An 18,327-nucleotide genomic window follows, 5' to 3' on the forward strand; every position below is an offset into this window, starting at 1 on the left:
ACTGATCAGCACCGTTGAAATTTAAATAAAATCATCACGTAGGCTTATTAACTAAAAAGCTGGCATAATATTTACTTAGGCCGACGAAAAAGCTTTATTGGGCCTGGTCCATTAATATGTCTATTTTCTATGTCTATTATTTCCAAAGAAAATAGACATATTAATACATGAAATAAAAATAGACATATTAATACATGAAATAAAAATAGACATATTAATACATGGAAAATAGACTCGCATTTATATGTTGTCTATTTTCGTTGATCCAAACAAAAAACAAACAGAAATCAATTATTTAAAATATGCAATACACCAACCAACAAGCTACACGAGTGTTAAAAACTATATGATTAATTAGATATATAGCCAGCCGTAAAAAAAAAAAAAAAAAAAAAATAGATATAGAGCCAAATTTTAATTTAAAACGTGAGGCAAAATTATAATTAAGGAATGCAGTTTTTTCATGGGCTATTTTTTTTAAGATAGCAGAAGTAATGTATATAAATTGTGATCATTTGAAAAAAGGATTTAATGTATAATTTGACTAATCCTGCGTACTAATTAAACCAATGACAGTGAAAAAGATTATAAGAAATAAAGTAATAGTAATAAACAAACAAGAAAGACGCGTTGCGAAAGCTGCGTTCACACGGACGCTAATGATTTAAGATCAAATCATCTTGGAGATGTATATCTACACACTACACTTGTTTCTTGTCGACTATATGTGACCCTTTTTATAACTTACTTTTTTATTTGTCTGTATCATTACCTCGAAAAGAAACAACCAAACACCAATCGTCACTACATATATTTTACCTTTAAACCTTGACATGTGAATCTAAAAACATAACTTATACGTATTTGTTCCGTTTATTCCGATTCTGAACAACTTATTAAAATGCTACAAATACTCGACATAGAAGTCAAGCTATGATATCGAGTTAGAGAGGATGTAAACAATGCAATTTTATGTTCTGATGTTGATGTGTATGTGTATTTACCGACATTGTTTTGTGTTATCTTTATGCGTATACGCGATTTTGTAGTCACATCAGCTTAATGGTGTATGTGTGAAAACAAAAGCAAATAAGAGAAAAAGAAGAGGCAACTTCTGTGTTTCTTATGTAGATGCTTTTATTATGTAAGAAAGAGACGTTAGACATTGCTATCCAAAATTAACTAATCAGTCAAACAAGTTTTTGAAATAAAGTCATGTTCATATTATCTAGTTTTATCACCTAAACTGGAAATTTTTGATAGGGTTAATTAGCCGTGCGGAGTACTACTTCCAAAGCTTAAATTTTAGATTGCTAATTATGATAAACTAAACGTTAGTGCGTATTACCACTTTTCATGACAAATGGAATGATTGAAAATTCGAAACTAGGAACAAAAAAAAAGAAGCTGATTTGGTATAATCAGTTGTTAAATTCATGTACAAATCGTATATATGGTTGGAGCTAGCTAGACTGCGATCGGTTTGATATGTGATCAAGTCATAAAATAAGACTTTTGAAACTCTAGTTTCTTCTTCTTCTTGAGACGCGGGTTAAATTGTCAAAGTCACAAATCTTTTTGTTTTCTGTTTTATGGAAATTTATATGCAATTCTTATGGCCAATTTTGATTGCAACAAACAAAATTTAAATGCATCACATTCAATTAAACCACATCAACGTTAGTTACCATACATGTATGGACTAAAACATCTGTAGTTGATTTATAGCGTAGACTTCCTATGGCTTTTAGTATCTAAAATTCTAATTAATTTAATATCCACCAAAATCACTATAATGTTTTAACCTTTTTAAAGCATACCGTTGCAAGTAATCTATTTACGTGTTCCTCCGACGACTTCGTAAACGATGCTGTTATTCGTCGTTTTCATACTTTTGGAATAATCCGATAATCACAGCATCACGTTCTTTCTCTTCCTCTGTTCAAGATTAATTTATATAATAAGTTTTTTGATTAATCATCATTACAAGCAATCAACCATTAATTATTTATTTCTATATTAGTAGTATATATACAAATGCCTTTTCTCCTACAAAAGACTCGCTGCTTTTACTACAAGAGGAAACAGAGATGAGCAGAGACGGCGGAGATGTAATTGAGACGGCGGTTAAGAGTCTTGGCAAAGGTTTCGATTTGACGGCGGATTTCCGGTTGAAATACTGTAAAGACGGCGACGGCTCCGCCGGAGATGACAGATTGGTTGTGCTTGACCAAACTCAAAACAGAGAATTGCATATTCCTGGTTTCGGTGTTTTTCAAAATGTCTCCGCCGATATAAACTGCGACAAAGGAGAACGAACTCGATTCCGTTCCGACATTCTTGACTTCAACAAGGTTCCTCAGTTTTACAGTTTCTTGATATCCTTAAACTTCTAAATCACATATAGATATTTACATTACATGTGTGTTTTTGTTGTTGTTGTTTTGGATCATTCAGATGTCGGAGTATTTTAACCAGAGGTCGTCGGTGACCGGAAAAATACCGTCGGGAAATTTCAACGCGACGTTCGGGTTTCAAAGCGGGTCATGGGCGACAGACGCCGCAAACGTTAAATCTTTAGGTCTTGACGCTTCTGTTGTAACGCTATTTAATCTCCACATACACAATCCTAATCGTTTGCGGCTCACTGACCGCGTCCGAAACGCAGTTCCTTCATCTTGGGACCCACAATTATTGGCTAGGTCAGTAGTACCCATTTTTTTTTTTAGTATATACTTTCATTGACTAAGTGATAGATATATAGTTAACATTATGAGCACAACAAACATATTATCAAAAAATTCTGAACTTGGACAATTTGTTTTAGTTGAATTGTGACAGAACAGCTGTGGCATTTTTGACTAATTCTATGTTAGTATCAATTAATGTAGAATATCTGGTTTTTCTCCTATCTTTTGAATATTTAAATTCAATTGTCAACGTTTCCAACTACGATCGTACCGAAGAATGGGGAAGTTTCTTGATTTTTTCTCATTGAACTGAAGCTAGAAAAACTAATAAAAAGGTTGAAAAACTTGAACATTATTTGAAAAGACTCTGAAACAATAATCTAACATATAACTTACCAGCCAACTTGTTATCAAAAACATTAGCTAATTCGTAATAATTTGTCACCACTATAGTATCTATAGTAATAATAATAGAAAACCTAAATTGGAAAAGGACAGGTTTATAGAGAGGTATGGAACACACGTAATAACAGGAGTGAGCGTAGGAGGACAAGACGTGGTAGTTGTGAGGCAAGACAAGTCATCTGATCTCGACAACGACCTCCTCCGTCACCATCTCTATGATCTTGGCGACCAATTGTTTACCGGCTCTTGCCTTCTCTCTACACGCCGGCTCAATAAGGCCTATCACCACTCACACTCTCAACCCAAGGTCAGCTACATTATAGCTAACTTCATAATTTTAATCGAAATTTCAATTTAGCATTTAACACTACGTTACAATATCCATTTTAAATTTTCTAACTATACAACCATTTACACTGTTAATATTGCAGTTTCCGGAGGCTTTCAACGTCTTTGATGACAAACAAACGGTTGCTTTCAACAATTTTTCGATAAATTCTCAAAATGTAAGTAAGTTTCATATATGATATATGACATAGAAAATTGTATAGTGAAAATGTTCATCACTAGAAGAACAATTTGCATGCAGGGAATAACGGTTATATGCGCCAAAAGAGGAGGCGACGGAAGAGCAAAGAGCCATAGCGAATGGCTAATAACAGTCCCGGACAAGCCTGACGCGATCAATTTCAACTTTATTCCGATCACATCACTCCTTAAAGACGTCCCTGGCTCTGGTCTTCTCTCTCACGCCATGTCTCTCTACCTAAGATGTAACTACTCTTCTTGCCTCATTTTGACTACTGAAATGAGTAGTAATACCTTTGGTAAATAAATGATTTCATGGGTGGTATTTTGTACAGACAAGCCGCCGTTAATGGACCTACAATACTTCTTGGACTTCTCTGGGCCAAGAGCATGGGCTCCGGTCCATAACGACCTTCCATTTGGCGCGGCACCAAATATGGCTTCGGCCTATCCAGCTCTTCACATCAACTTCATGGGTCCCAAACTATACGTTAATACCACTCCCGTACGTGTATTTTTATACATCCCAAATTACACATGTAAGAATATTTGTAGTTACTAATTGGTGACGTTTTATTTCCCGGGCTAGGTGACTAGCGAGAAGAATCCAGTAACCGGAATGCGATTTTTCCTTGAAGGCAAGAAATGCAATAGGCTGGCTATACACCTACAACACCTAGACAACACAAGAACTACGGTTGGGGAAAAGATCACTGACGAACATATATGGAGAGGCTCCGATCAAATCACCGACAATGATCGCTACTTCGAACCTTTAAACGGTAAGAAATTCTCACACGTGTGTACGGTTCCAGTGAAGTACGACCCAAACTGGATCAAAACAACAAGCAATCACAAGTCCCAAAACGACGTAGCTTTCATCGTCACCGGAGCACAACTCGAAGTGAAAAAACACGGCTCAAAATCCGTTCTCCATCTCCGACTCCGTTACACTAAAGTCTCTGATCATTACGTCGTTCAGAATAGTTGGGTTCATGGACCAATTGGGACTTCTCAGAAATCGGGAATCTTCTCTTCCATGAGCATGCCGTTGACTAGTGGGAGTGTTCATCATAATATGATCCAAAAAGACAAAAACGAGGTCGTTTTGGATTCAGGTGTCTTCCCTGGTGGACCTCCTGTGCCGGCGAATAACAAGATAGTGAAATTCGTCGATCTTTCGCAGTTATGTCGAGGACCTCAACATAGTCCTGGTCATTGGTTAGTCACTGGAGTGAGGCTTTACTTGGACAAGGGCAAACTTTGCTTACACGTCAAGTTTGCTCTGCTACATCGCCAACGTCTTCTTGTCTCTTCTTGAAGAAAATATAACATTATTTTTTTATATACAAGTACGTTTCTTTTTTTGTTTTCCTCCAAAATTGCGACATACAAAGGATGATTTCTTGATTTTGGAGTGTGTGAATATATAGAGCTGTGTATGTGCTTTAATGGGATTGGCCCATTCAGAGAAATTGTTTATGTACATACATATGTTGAGAGGTCGAACATAGAACTCTTAGTGGTAGCAAGTTTTTCTGTTTGGTACTAATTAATTTTAGAGATTTTTGTACAAATGTTTTCGAGATACTGTAAAAAAAAAGAATGAATGAAGCTTCAAATTTGAGTTAATTCGATCAAATAAGAAAGTAGAAACTTCTGATTTCACTAAAAACCAACCATATTTATAGAAATTGCTGATTGCACACAAAACCAAACATTTATGTACATCATAAGACATAAGTCAGAACCAAAAAAAAAAAATCAACCGAAACGCAGAACATGGTCTAACCGCTCGAGCGTCTCCTGCCGCTGACGCCTCCCAAGATTGGTCTTCTTGATCCTCACAAGCTTATCATAAACGCACCACGCAAAACTTAAGAAATGGTCACGATTCAAACCCTCATTATAAAGTCCCCAGTAACTTGAGTGGTACGTTACATGATACCAAGCCGAAGCCTTTGCTGACTCATTTTCTTCTTCTTCAGAAGCATTGAACAACGACAAAGTTTCTTTCCTCAACGCCCGAACCGCTCTTCCAATCGATTCTGCATCTCGTCTCTTGGTGAATGACTTTGACATCCTCATTATACCACCACTAAGAATCTCAGCCTCAGTCTTAATCCCATAGTAATCCATCAAATTACCTAACTTGAAATCATAATTCGCCTTCTGGTAGAAAGCTTCATCAACATACTCCTCAAATCCGTCAACTTCCATGTCTTTATCATAAGACTTTGAGGCCACATCAAGCGTGAATGATTTGATCGAGATCAACGGTGGAGCTCGCTCTTTTACCTCTCTAAAAAGCTTACCAATCACGTTCTTCGACTCATATGTTGGCTTATCCGGTTTCTCCATGAAATCAGGATACTCTTTCACGTAAAGATGTTGCGGTATCACAGCTGCAACACCAGTTTTTGGGAAATCTACCGCAGTTGAAAACTTCTTTGCAAGCTCAATGCATGGGTCACTAAACGCCTTGAGTGGTTCCTTATCCGCAAAGGCGGTATGAGCATTCGCGATGATCCCTAAACTATCATTCACAATGTAGTTCGCAAAGTACTCTTCAACTTCCTGGAAACCAAGGTAGCCAATCAATCTCCTAACGCCAAAAAAACAAAAATATAACCAAAGTGATCAAATTTTATTATAACCTCAATTGTGACATCATGATCCAAGATTTGAGTTGGTTCAGGAGTGTAGTCCATTGGTTCAGACGTTCTTGGCGGAACCAATTCTTGATCCCAACATACAAAGTAAATATCTCCATCTAAATCACTCCCAGAACATTCATTTGGGTGTGGCCTATGCACAAAAGAACACAAGATTCCAATGAAAAGTTCGAGACTTAAAACAATAAAAGCTCGAAAAAAACACGAATCAAGCATAGAAAAATGTTTACCTCAAGCCCTTTTGCGGGAACACAACGCAGTCCACCATATGATTTAAAGCTGGGACATTGACAGCTTGAAGAACACGCACGTCACCAGGATGCAGGCATGGGTTTTTGGCAACAACAACAGGTCCGGTGATGATGAATCGCCTTCCCGGCCTCATGGGATCTGAATACTGCACTACTACCTGACCATACTCCAGTGTTCTGGTCTCGTCTAGGCATCCCATCATAGATCTTCCACCAGAAATGAAAATCCTTGTTTTTGTCCGTAGTTCCAACAACTTAGATGCCCTGAAATTCTGAAGCATCATTGAAAGGAAAGGTTCAGCGTCAGGTTTATAGCCACACAAGATCAATGCCTTGAGAATATTTGTGTTTTCCCCTGGAGCCATTAAACCAAGAGCCTCGTGAGCTTCCAAAGGATGAGTCAAGATTGCGTCGAGACGATCCACAACTTCCCTTTGTTTCTTCTCAAACACACTGTCCGTAACTCCAAGAGTAGACAAAAGTGTAATCAGTTGTCTGTTCATATAACAAGGTTGGTACTTGCTCCACGCCAGAACATCAAGCTTGGTGTTCTCCGATTCGAATTTGCTCATACTCTTCCTCAGAGACAGTTTCTTTGATGAGTTTGGATCAACAGCCACCACTCCTTTATAACCGCCATAACGGATTTGAAAAGCAGATGGAGAAAACTCTGTAAGACCACATTTCCTCGCTACCTTTCTAGCAAATTCAGCTGATATCTTTCCTATTCCATCGGAAAACACATAGCGTGTCCCTAAAGATATAATCTCAACATCAGGAATCACTTCAATCTCATCACTCCTAACATTAAGTGTCTCTCTTGAAGAGCTAAAAGATTGACCAAGCCTTGCAGCATATTTAGCTACATTTCTTATATGGTCAAAATCACCCATCCAAGCTCTGATATGTGCTGCTGTAATCCGATCTATTGGTGCAAACATCCAAGCAGAGTTCTCCCGCAACTGGCTGGAAGAAAAGGCGAGAAACTCAAACTTCTTATCGCCTATGACAATCCCATCGCGAAGAACAGAATATATCCTGTCGTATAACTTGGTTCTTCTTTGAGTAGAAGAGCGTGGAGATAGATCCATGGAACGAACCTTTTCAAGATCTTCATCAACAAATGAGACCCTGAGGAAGTTGTTGATATACTTGGAGTAATGTCGAAGCACACGATTAGAAACATTCACCTCCGGTCCAGAGAAATAGACTCTTGCTGGTGTAACTTGAACGCGATACATATAAACAAGTCCATCATCAAGAGATATTGTAGGAGACAGTGGAAGCTTTCCTTTCGATATCCACTTCTTGTACTCATCGCGAAGCCAATGAGCAGGCTCATAGCAACATTCTCCAAGGTGAAAGAGTTTTTCAAGACAGTGATCTATGAGAGCTCTATCATATTTTTTCTGATTAAGCAACCGATAAAAGTCAAGATCAAGAGCTGGCCCGGAGAGACACGCGTTCTGCACCAATGTGTTAAGTTTAAACAAGATCTCAAAAGGCAAACTAAACCCTGGAGGAGGATCAACAACAGGAACAAGTGTGTTAGCATTAGATGAATAGCTAGAACCAGATTCAATGAGAAAAGAGCTGGCTCTGTGCTCTGCATAGTTGGCAAAATTCTCTCTGAAATCAGGAACATTAAGATGAACAGGAAGCTCTAAACAAAACGCTGTTGATTGACCAATACAAGAAGATGAAGTGAAATCTGTAGTTCTAATCCATTGCTCATCAGACCCATCACTGTAAAAATCCATTATTCCAAACAAAAGATTGATAGGTTGATCCTCTTTCTCAAATATTTTAGGAGCACCAATCACCTGAATCACAAGAAACTTCGATGATCGTCCTTGCGGAGAATGCAAATCAATCTGCCATATATTCTCATACGAAAGCTCAAGACGATAATCCTTTTGATACCAAGAAAACGAAAAATGCAGTTTCCTCATCCCAATTCCAAACGAGACACAAACATCTTGAGCACTCCATAGAGTTAAAAACTTCTTAGTCGAGACTTGACATCCAAAGAACATCTTTAAACCAGAGATGGTGTGTAATGAAGCTCTTGGCTTTGGAACAATGTCTTGTTCAACTTCAAAAGCCTTGAGATAAGATCTTCCATAGTAAAGACGTTCTGCTGCCGCAGTGATGATCAGCCTCGTATGTCTCTCAGATGTGAATTGAACAATGGCATAGACTCTTGGACCACCTTTCTTTGGTTGTCTAACTTTGATTGCGTAAACAGTGCCTGAACCAGTGAGTCTTTCAAGAAACTTCTTAACTTCTTCTGCGCTCACACCATTAGGGAATCCAAACACTTGAATTGTCTTCCCCATCTTTCTCTATATCAACCTAAACAATATTTTTTGAAGAATCTAAGATCACTACTCAAACAAGAAGAAACAGAGGGCTTAAAGATATACGATGACAGATAACTTACCGCGGCGATGAATGATCTCTGTTCCCTCAGTTTCCGATGATAGCCTTTGGATTCTCACTTTCATTTACACTGAGAACAAAGAACCAAGTACAATAATTATCGAAAGAAAAAGAGAAAGAAAGACCCAAGTCCAAGGACCAAAGTCTTCTTTTTTCTTCTCGTCTTCTCAGGTCTCTTATTGGCTGAGAGATTAATCCTCTGTTTCGCGTAGCAAGTTAACTTCGACATGTTTACGTCCGATTGCTGACGTCAATATACCAGAGTTTGATCGGACGGTGGAAAGAACTCTCATTGATGTATTATTTTTTATTTATGATTAAAGACTAATAAGAGAGGATTTAGAAGGATAATGAATGCAACTGGAGATATATTATGAACGATTGATTAAGATTTAAAGAGTCTTTAAAAAAGGAAGTAGAGATATTCGTATATTGATGGAAAATAAACAAATCATATATATAATAGCAGAGTTTTCTCTCTTCTAAAAGTGTCCACGTCACTACATCTTTTTAATGTGGAGCCCACATGTTTTTACTCGCCTTCACATTTTTTTTTATGCGTGAAATAGATTTAGTAATGTTTATGGGGCCACGATTTGGTCAAAAAGCCCATGAGCCAAAGAACCAAATAGACTTAGTGATGTTTATCGGGCCAAGATTTAGTCAAAAAACCTATGAACCGAAATGACCTAAGAAAACCCAGTTAAAATTGCAAACCCTTGATTTCATTTTCTCCTATTCGATCGACGCAATTCAGAGGACGACGAAAGAGAAAAAGAGTGTTTCAGTCACTGCCCTGTTGATGCACGAATTTCAACAAAGTATATTTCTAAGTTCTTTGATAAGGGAAAAACATTCTCATCGCGTTGAAGGTCGGGAGTTAGGTCGTTCTTGCGATAAACATAGTTTATTAGTTTTATAGCTAGGCGAGGAGATGGTCGTTGAGTGATGTGGAGCTTGAAGACGAGCTGGAGAGCTTAAAGACGAGCTGAGGAGCTTGAGGACGAGCTCAGGAGCTTGAGGACGAGCTGGGGAACTTGAGGACGAGCTGAGGAGCTTGAGGACGAGCTGAGAAGCTTGAGGACGAGCAGAGGAGCTAGAGGACGAGCAGAGGAGCTTGAGAACGAGCTAAGGAGCTTGAGGACGAGCTGAGGAGCTTGAGGGCGAGCAGAGGAGCTAGAGAACGAGCTGAGGAGCTTGAAGACGTTTTAATATGGATTTTTTCCTCCTTTTTTCCTTGAGATGCCTCTCTATTTATAGAAAAACTAAGCTGGTGATAGGATCATGGACCAACTTTTATGGGCTTTTTGGGCTTGATGTTGATTAGTTTATTCTTGATTTGGGCCGAGCTAAAATGAGGGGTGCAATCCATCTCCAACATGCCCCATGGAGCTTTCCGTATTTTTCTTCCCCAGAAGCTCAAACATCAACAGTTATTTACTAAAAGGTACTTAAATACATGGCTTAATTCCTACAAAATTCCACTACTTGCAATTTAATTCATACTTTTAATATCTCAAATCGAAACTGTAACTGGAGAAAAGCAAAAACCTCCTATAGATCTTCCTTTAAACTACTATAAAATCATCATCTCCCATCACCCCCAAACACAATTATCAATTTCCACCAGAAAATATTACACACTCTGAAAATGGCTGAAGTTGATGTTGTTGCAATTCCTTCTAAAGCAAACTATGTAGCTTTTGATGCTTTACGTCTTGGTCGCTCTACTCAACAGGTTGTTGGTCGCCTACTTCGTTTTTGGGATGCTCGCAACATCAAGAAAGATGGCCAATTCATGGGCATAGTCCTCCTGTTACTTGATGAAAAAGTAAATCATCTTAGATGTTTAATGTTTTTTTTGTTTCATATGTAATTGATGGCCAACTAACACTTAATTTGTTTCATTAATAGTGCTCCGTAATCCATGCTTTTATCCCAGCAGCTCTTGCTTCACATTTCCGCCAAGTTTTGCGTGAAGGCATAATCTTCAATGTTAGTGGGTTTGAAGTGGGACGTTGCACGAAACTCTACAAGATCACTGACCATCCTTTTCTCCTCCGTTTTCTCCCTGCCACAACGATTATTGAAGTTTCAGATGTTGGCCCTACAATTGAGAGGGAAAAATTTATGCTACGTAACTTTGACAACCTTCAAGCTCTTGCTAACACCAACATTGAACTTCCTGGTAATATTCTTCATGATTCTTACATTTTTTAAACATGAACTATGATTATAACACCTTTGAAATGATCTAGATGTTGTAGGCCAAATCACTTTCGTCCAAGGGTCAAACTTGAATGATCCAACTTCTACTCAACGTTTGGTTTTGCGATACCGGATTGATTCGTAAGCTAGCACTTCCAAACCAAAAAAAAATAATGAACAAAACTTTAAAATTGAACTGATACTTCCGTCTTTTTATTTTAAGGTCTGTTATTGTCTACTTATCACTATGGGATGATGTCGCCGCAACCTTTCGTGCCCATCTTAGCTCTGGTGATACAATTTACTCGGTCATGCTTGAGGACGAGCTGAGGAGCTTGAGGACGAGCTGAGGAGCTTGAGGACGAGCAAAGGAGCTTGAGGACGAGCAGAGGAGCTTGAGGACGAGCTGAGGAGCTTGAGGGCGAGCTGATAAGCTTGAGGACGAGCAGAGGAGCTAGAGAACGAGCTGAGGAGCTTGAAGACGTTTTAATATGGATTTCTTCGTCCTTTTTTCCTTGAGATGCCTCTCTATTTATAGAAAAACTAAGCTGGTGATAGGATCATGGACCAACTTTTATGGGCTTTTTGGGCTTGATGTTGATTAGTTTATTCTTGATTTGGGCCGAGCTAAAATGAGGGGTGCAATCCATCCCCCAACATGCCCCATGGAGCTTTCCGTATTTTTCTTCCCCAGAAGCTCAAACATCAACAGTTATTCACTAAAAGGTACTTAAATACATGGCTTAATTCCTACAAAATTCTACTACTTGCAATTAAATTCATACTTTTAATATCTCAAATCGAAATTGTAACTGGAGAAAAGCAAAAACCTCCTATAGATCTTCCTTTAAATTACTATAAAATCATCATCTCCTATACTAGGTGCATCAGCAAACGATGAACGCGTGCTCAAAACCCTTAATCTTGCTCCGTTGGTGAAGAAACCGTTATCATGCCGCAAACACCATCTTATTATGAAGAAATGTCTTGCCAACAACAACCCGGATGCTCACTACATAAAAGGTATAATATGGTACTTTAACCTTGATCATTGTGACGTTGGTCTCCACCATATTGGCATAGCAGCTAACGGAGGCCAGAAAGAAGCAATCTACATGTATGTCATGCTATTATTATGTAGAGGAAGGACTGAAGAGGGAAAAACCTATATGAGCCAACTTGAATGGGCTAAAGACACCACCATGGCTGAAACGTGTTGGAAACAAATCAAAACTTCACTAAATGGGATTAGAGTGGCGAGAAAAAGATGCTACATGATATCACTTCGCAACATGAAACCCCCCGACGTGTGCCATCCAAGAAATTTGGACAACACATGTGAGAAATGTTTTTTCTACAAACAAATGTTTAAGTTTATTTTTATGGTATAACTTAAACAAAACAACTAGAGAGTTGGAAACTGTTTTTAAAAAATTCCCTATAATGTTTGTGGCAGTGAACTATCACAAAGACTCAAAACAAAGTAAAAGTTATTACTCTTATTTCTTTTGCTTTAATGTGTGTCATTCCTTGCTGTTATAAGGAAATTTATATTTACAATAAAATCAAACTTTTAATTAATTATCTAAGCATATCGTACTTTCAATGTTAATATTGTTATAATCCAACTCTTTTTGGCTAATTCGCGAAGAGACGTTGAAAAGTGAAATCTTCCCCAAACCAAAGAGTAGTTTCTAAGATTTTAACAGAGACACAAAGAGAAAAAACAAATGGGCGGGTTCATATTGGGCCAAAATTAACAATGGCAACGATGTGTAAAATAACTTCGTCGTTAGTCTCTGTTCTTCGCTATCCTCTGCAGCAACCGCTTAATGCGAGAGAGAGAGAGATTTCCATTGTATTTTTAATTTAAAATAAAATATATAAAAACAAGACCAATGTAACAAATGCATTGCTTAGATATATATAACTCTAAAAAATATTCTTACAAGATAGTAAGTTTGGTCTATTATCCTATAAATTCTAGCATATAACCGGTAACAACATGAAAAAAAAATGTAAAACTATACATAGATTACAAAAATGTAGAAATCAAAAGATAAGATTAGCAAATAACAAAGATATTCCCTTTTTAATCAAAGATCAGTAAAAAAAATCGAAGTGGTTAGTGCATACTAACAAAACCAAAAACAAAACCAAAAACAACGCGGGTCTCCTCCCTAGTCTTAGTAACGAAGGAGTGATTTTAGGATTTGATAATATCCACTAAACAAGTAAATATTTGCTATAACTATCAATAAAGTGGGCCCCCACTGGTTCAGTCTTCAGTGTGTCAAATAATTGTGGAGCCCGGTTGTCTTCGGTGAGATCAACCAAGTCGGTACAGATTCGAACCGGAAAATTGCCAAGAGGTTCAAGCGTGTGCATGATGAGTTCAGATTTAAGAGACAACTTTATGAATCAAAGTAACAAAATTGGTCAAAATAGAAAACTCACAGAACAAAAAATGAGACAAATTCTTGGCTCAAATCTAATAATACAGTGATCTCTTTGTCAAGAATTTCATAAGAAGCAAAGTGAGAGCGGGTTCAAATTCAGAGAAGCATCTCAGCGATCTGAACAGCATTCAGAGCAGCTCCTTTGCGTATTTGGTCTCCACAAACGAATATGTCCAGCCTGAATTCACAAAGTTATATCCTTTTAGGCATATCGCAAAGACATTTGCTTCAAATTCAGTAGAAAAGAGTGAGACTTTACCCGAAATTGCCATCTTGAGACACGTCTCGCCTTATCCTACCAACCGCTACATCGTCTTTGTTAGAGACATCGAGTGGAGTAGGGAAAGTATTTGAAGCACGGTCATCTATTATATAAACTCCAGGTGCTTTCTTCAGTATCTCCCTTGCTGTGTTCTGTTATGATACAGTAAGAAAAACCGTTATAACCTGAATAAGAACTTGATCATAAGATTCTTTTAATTGCGCAACAAGAATCACAATACATGCTACCAGAGCAAGTCCAAAGAACAACTTCAGGGTTTAACTCTGCAAGTGCATCAAGAACTATCCAAGCCTACTTATGCTGATTACATGCTGCTCCACATTTTTCAATGGCTTGAGTTAAATTAAAACCATAGAATGTGGTTTAAAACTTCAAATTATGATTCAAATTGTCATATCAGTGAGTGAAATCATAAGGTAACACAACAACACAGAATCAGTAGAAATCGGGTTCGACGTGTGTTATTACCTCATCAAGAGGATTCTCAAACTGAAGATTCACACTCTCTGCATGAGCACGCATAACTGGAACACGTATACACGTTGCTGTTACTTTTACTTCTGTGTCATTCTGTGAAGGGCAAGAAATTGGTGTGAGATATCTAAAATTTTTGAACAAAAGATCAAAGTGAAATGAACACAAAATAGCACTTAAGTAACCACTCACCCAGATCTTCCTTGTCTCCTTCACAAGTTTCATTTCCTCTTCGTTGTAACCGTTGTCAAGAATAGGAGCATTATGTGAAAACAAGTTAAATGCATACTGCAGAACAACATACAAAACCATCACATTACTCAAAAAGGGATTTCATAATCAGCACATTCGAAATACAAACTATAAGCAAATTAAGCACTCACCTGCTGCCCGAAGATGTTACAAGTCGGAGGTTTACCCTCTAAAACCTAAGAAAACACACCAATGCAAAGAAGACGAAGAAGCAGAATCACAACTCAGCACAATCATTAAACAATTCAATCAAAGAAGGCTGAAATAGAAACAAAACCTCACGAGTCTGCTGAACAAGCTCTTCCATAGCTGCAGCACCAGCACCACTAGCTGCTTGATATGTACTAACCACCATTCTCTTCACCTATTATAGCCAATCAAACATTATTCAGAGCACTAAAGTCTAAAGCTTCCATTGATTCTCTAACTACCCTTCAAAATTTTGGACTAAGCAGATTTCAGAATAAAAATCGAACCTTTGCGTGATGATGAAGAGGCGTAACAGCCATCAAACAGATAATGGTGGAGCAATTAGGGTTTGCAATCAAAGCCCCTTTGCCCATTCCAACTTTGATCCCTTTCATTGCTTCTGGATTCACTTCAGGAATCACAAGCGGAACTCCATCAACCATTCTAAAAGCCGAGCTATTATCAACAACAATGGTTCCTTTCTCCGCCGCCAGAGGACCAAACTCTTTGCTTATGGATCCACCAGCACTGAACAAAGCTATGTCTACACCGTTGAAGCTATCCGCCGTGAGCTCCTCCACCGTGTATTCATGGCCATCGAAGGCAACACGCTTCCCTGCGGAGCGTTTCGATGCAAGCATCTTGATGGAGCTATAAGGGAAGTCTCGATCGGATAAGACGGAGAGGAATTCTTGTCCGACGGCTCCGGTAACGCCAACGACGGCGAGTGAAGGCGCAGATTCTTGGAGAGACATTTTGACTCTTGCGGAGAAGTGTCTAGGTTTAGCTCTGAGAGGAAGGCGAGAGAGGAAATGGGTTTGTGGGGTTTGATGAGTGAACGTCGCCATTGTCGCCGCCGTGAGGAAGAAGAAGTGAGAGACAGAGAGATAGAGAGATTTTGGAGGCGGCTGATAGAAAAAAGCTTGGGACTTTAAAGTGTGTTAGTGAATTGACCAACATCTTCAAAATTCAAAACAGCAAGATTGTTTAATTTAAGATACAGAAACAGCATGATGTTTGAAACTGCTCATTCACCAGATTGAGTATATTCACACAACTTTCTCATGTGTTTCATCATTTCTTCTTTTGGAAATATTAAGTTGTTGAAAAGTCTTTTGTCATATAACAAGGCTTAGGGATCATATTTAAGAGCTCGTGATTCTGGTTTTTAGCTCAAAGACATCTATAGCTAACTTTGGAATCTTACACGTACAACAAGAGGACATTAAGTTTCTAGAAGTTAGTCTGGTCTGTTGATCAATCCTGCTTTACAGCTTACTTATGATGTGAATAAGAAAAGATAAGCAAGAGCGAGCACTCAGTCACCAGATTGAATATATTCGCATTACTTTCTCATGTTTTCATTGCTTCTTTTGGAAATTTAGAGATGTACCACTAGTTATGTTCTGACCATTACAAATATTCAGGTTAATGCTTCCAAAAATAAAGAGCTAAACATTATTGTTTGTTAGAGTTACTGGAGCAGCCTGAGGAAGAAGAACATCTTGGATTGCTGTGAGCTTAGCTCGGCCACCGTACTCTTCCGGTAAAGCATCTGCTCCGATCTCCTCCTCGAATTTTCTCTGTTCTTCTCCATCCGTAACTATCACAATCTATGCAACAGCAAAATCATAATTTATGTGATTCGTTGCTCAAGAACCATTAGAGATAGATACATCAAGAGGAGATTAAAGATCAAACCTTTTCCTGAGTTGCTTTCTCTAGAAAACGGCAGACGAATTTCCAAACGGTCACGAAGAATCCGGGCATATGCAAAATGTAGCATTTTGCAAGGCGTTCCGGGTAGTAAGACTAGAGAAACATTTTCCAAATTTAATAGACAGGACTTCTTTTTGTGTGATAACTATATTGTTTCAGGAAGAAGGGAGATGCTTACTTGTAAGAATTGAAAGCCAGTGATCAATCCACGAGCATCAAGGTTCTTGTATGTAATGTTTGCCAGATCAATAACGGCTACTAATTTCTCACCTCCAACTTCTTTGCCATTGTTGCCACTGAAACATAAAAACCAAAAAGCTTGTCTCACAACCAACTAACCGGAAGATTATTGAAGTGTTTTGGTTTCAATAATGTGTAAACACCTTGCGATTGTTTTGTCTAGCGCATAAACAACAAACTCTGCAACATCAAACAGATAAAAGATTAGTTCATAGATAATTATCGCAAGAATCAACTCAAGGAAAACACATAGATGGACTCAAAAAACTTCATTCATTTGAAGTCAAATGAAACTACTCAATAATTAGAGAACCAGGAAAGAAGCTGATCAGTTCTATGAATACAAAAGTCACTGAAAGTCAAGGGACAGATTATTTCCAACGAAAGTAAAGGTCAGAAGCAAGTGAGAGGTGATTACTCTTGAAGTTAGCTGGATCCTTAGAAGCAAAATGCTTAGAGGTTATGACAAGCACCAATGGGTGTCCGGATTTGGTCGGACCCTGAAGACAGACCTTTCTGAATTCCAATTCATCCTGCACTTCTGACTCAGGGATGAATCCAGTTGGAGGAACCATGGAGGCTCTCCATTTTTGCCAATCTACAAACATCTTTGCTGCCTTGACTGGGTCCATTGATCTTGCCACCAGGAACCTCATCAATGTTGGTTTGTCATATCCCTTTTCAGAGGAAACAACAACAACAAAAACCATTGATGAGATTTTCTGATTATGGATTCACTTTTACTAAACTGTCTCTACTGTTAGGGTTTCTGATGGGAGGCTCAAACCTAATCAGACAAACCACTATGACGAGAATGGAGACAGAGTTTTAACAGTGTAGCCCATATAAAACCCATCAAAATCAAATGACAGATATTTCTCATTTTCTAACGAGACATTGTCAGTGAAACTCATGAAACGGCCAAAAGATGCAAGCTTTGTAAACTGTAATGAAACTAAAGCGTCGAATTAGATTACCTCAGTAGAAGAAGAGAGTTTCTCGACCGATTTTCTCAACTGGGTCAAGGCAAGTTCTTGGCTTTCCTCCATGATCTTTGGCTCTCTCAGATCCTAAAAAAATCTCACAGAGAAATAAAGAGAGAGCCTTTTGTGGTCCGTACAGACGCACGATAAAGTAAGTTGAAAAAGTAAAGAGCTTTGATGTTGACAAAGACCCAGAAGCCACAGGAAGAAGAAACAGACAAAGTATTGGGTACTTGTCTCTACGGTAAGTGGATAGAAATAACTCAATAAGCCTTTCCCCAACTCGCTGCAATTAATGGGCAGCTGGAAGTTGAAGCTCTCTCTTTGACTTTTGTTTCTACTACTTTGACGATTTAAAACAGCTGTGATGATTACATTGCTTTTTAACTCCTAAATCCCGAATCTTAAGGCTTACTTAAAGTTCTTTTAATCATTTTTCTGATCAACCATGTGAAACAGGCTTTGTTAACGGTTATACATTTAGCTGCTTGTTCTTAATTGAGCATTGGAAATTCAGTTCTAACGATTT

At 38.2% G+C, this 18,327-nt stretch overlaps 5 protein-coding genes and 1 long non-coding RNA gene across 9 annotated transcripts; 3 read left to right on the plus strand and 3 right to left on the minus strand.

The window, feature by feature from the left end:
* Window positions 1-1,879: 1,879 nt before the first annotated feature.
* AT1G14780 (MAC/Perforin domain-containing protein) lies at window positions 1,880-5,223 on the plus strand. The gene is made up of 7 exons (NM_101347.4): window positions 1,880-2,354; window positions 2,458-2,702; window positions 3,189-3,402; window positions 3,527-3,601; window positions 3,685-3,868; window positions 3,959-4,128; window positions 4,213-5,223. Exons 1-7 carry the CDS (start codon window positions 2,091-2,093, stop codon window positions 4,942-4,944), a joined length of 1,884 nt encoding a protein of 627 aa, NP_172931.1. The 5' UTR covers window positions 1,880-2,090; the 3' UTR covers window positions 4,945-5,223.
* Window positions 5,032-9,341, minus strand: RDR1 (RNA-dependent RNA polymerase 1). Its single transcript, NM_101348.4, has 4 exons — window positions 8,993-9,341; window positions 6,529-8,904; window positions 6,281-6,431; window positions 5,032-6,200 (listed from the first exon to the last, which is right to left on the minus strand). The coding sequence occupies exons 2-4, from the start codon at window positions 8,886-8,888 to the stop codon at window positions 5,388-5,390; spliced, it is 3,324 nt and encodes a 1,107-aa protein (NP_172932.1). The 5' UTR covers window positions 8,889-8,904; window positions 8,993-9,341; the 3' UTR covers window positions 5,032-5,387.
* A 1,301-nt stretch (window positions 9,342-10,642) lies between these two features.
* AT1G14800 (Nucleic acid-binding, OB-fold-like protein) lies at window positions 10,643-13,629 on the plus strand (the record flags this gene model as incomplete). The annotated part of the gene is made up of 8 exons (NM_101349.1): window positions 10,643-10,822; window positions 10,906-11,179; window positions 11,259-11,340; window positions 11,423-11,490; window positions 11,600-11,682; window positions 11,805-11,925; window positions 12,091-12,316; window positions 13,509-13,629. 8 exons carry the CDS (start codon window positions 10,643-10,645, stop codon window positions 13,627-13,629), a joined length of 1,155 nt encoding a protein of 384 aa, NP_172933.1.
* On the minus strand, window positions 13,495-15,921 carry AT1G14810 (semialdehyde dehydrogenase family protein; the record flags this gene model as incomplete). 2 transcript variants are annotated; one of them, NM_101350.4, is made up of 7 exons in its annotated part: window positions 15,144-15,921; window positions 14,945-15,031; window positions 14,799-14,843; window positions 14,608-14,703; window positions 14,410-14,511; window positions 13,918-14,072; window positions 13,495-13,836 (listed from the first exon to the last, which is right to left on the minus strand). In NM_101350.4, exons 1-7 carry the CDS (start codon window positions 15,702-15,704, stop codon window positions 13,755-13,757), a joined length of 1,128 nt encoding a protein of 375 aa, NP_172934.1. In that variant the 5' UTR covers window positions 15,705-15,921. The 2 variants fall into 2 exon arrangements, with proteins under 2 accessions (NP_172934.1, NP_001320803.1); NM_001332137.1 differs by lacking the exons at window positions 13,495-13,836; window positions 13,918-14,072 and adding an exon at window positions 14,223-14,252 and having other exon boundaries at window positions 15,144-15,845.
* On the plus strand, window positions 14,052-14,374 carry AT1G05123. Its single transcript, NR_138839.1, has one exon. It is a non-coding gene; the product is annotated as an other RNA (long non-coding RNA).
* A 124-nt stretch (window positions 15,922-16,045) lies between the features above and the next one.
* AT1G14820 (Sec14p-like phosphatidylinositol transfer family protein) lies at window positions 16,046-18,178 on the minus strand. Of its 3 annotated transcripts, none has more exons than NM_202102.3 (6): window positions 17,793-18,178; window positions 17,234-17,492; window positions 16,959-16,995; window positions 16,754-16,871; window positions 16,558-16,668; window positions 16,046-16,469 (listed from the first exon to the last, which is right to left on the minus strand). In NM_202102.3, exons 1-6 carry the CDS (start codon window positions 17,862-17,864, stop codon window positions 16,308-16,310), a joined length of 759 nt encoding a protein of 252 aa, NP_973831.1. In that variant the 5' UTR covers window positions 17,865-18,178; the 3' UTR covers window positions 16,046-16,307. The 3 variants fall into 3 exon arrangements, with proteins under 3 accessions (NP_973831.1, NP_973830.1, NP_172935.2); NM_101351.2 differs by having other exon boundaries at window positions 16,198-16,469; window positions 17,234-17,602; window positions 17,793-18,020; NM_202101.1 differs by having other exon boundaries at window positions 16,089-16,469; window positions 17,234-17,932.
* Window positions 18,179-18,327: the final 149 nt, after the last annotated feature.

This window comes from Arabidopsis thaliana (assembly GCF_000001735.4).
Source record: "Arabidopsis thaliana chromosome 1 sequence".
NCBI classification, from domain to species: Eukaryota; Viridiplantae; Streptophyta; class Magnoliopsida; order Brassicales; family Brassicaceae; genus Arabidopsis; species Arabidopsis thaliana.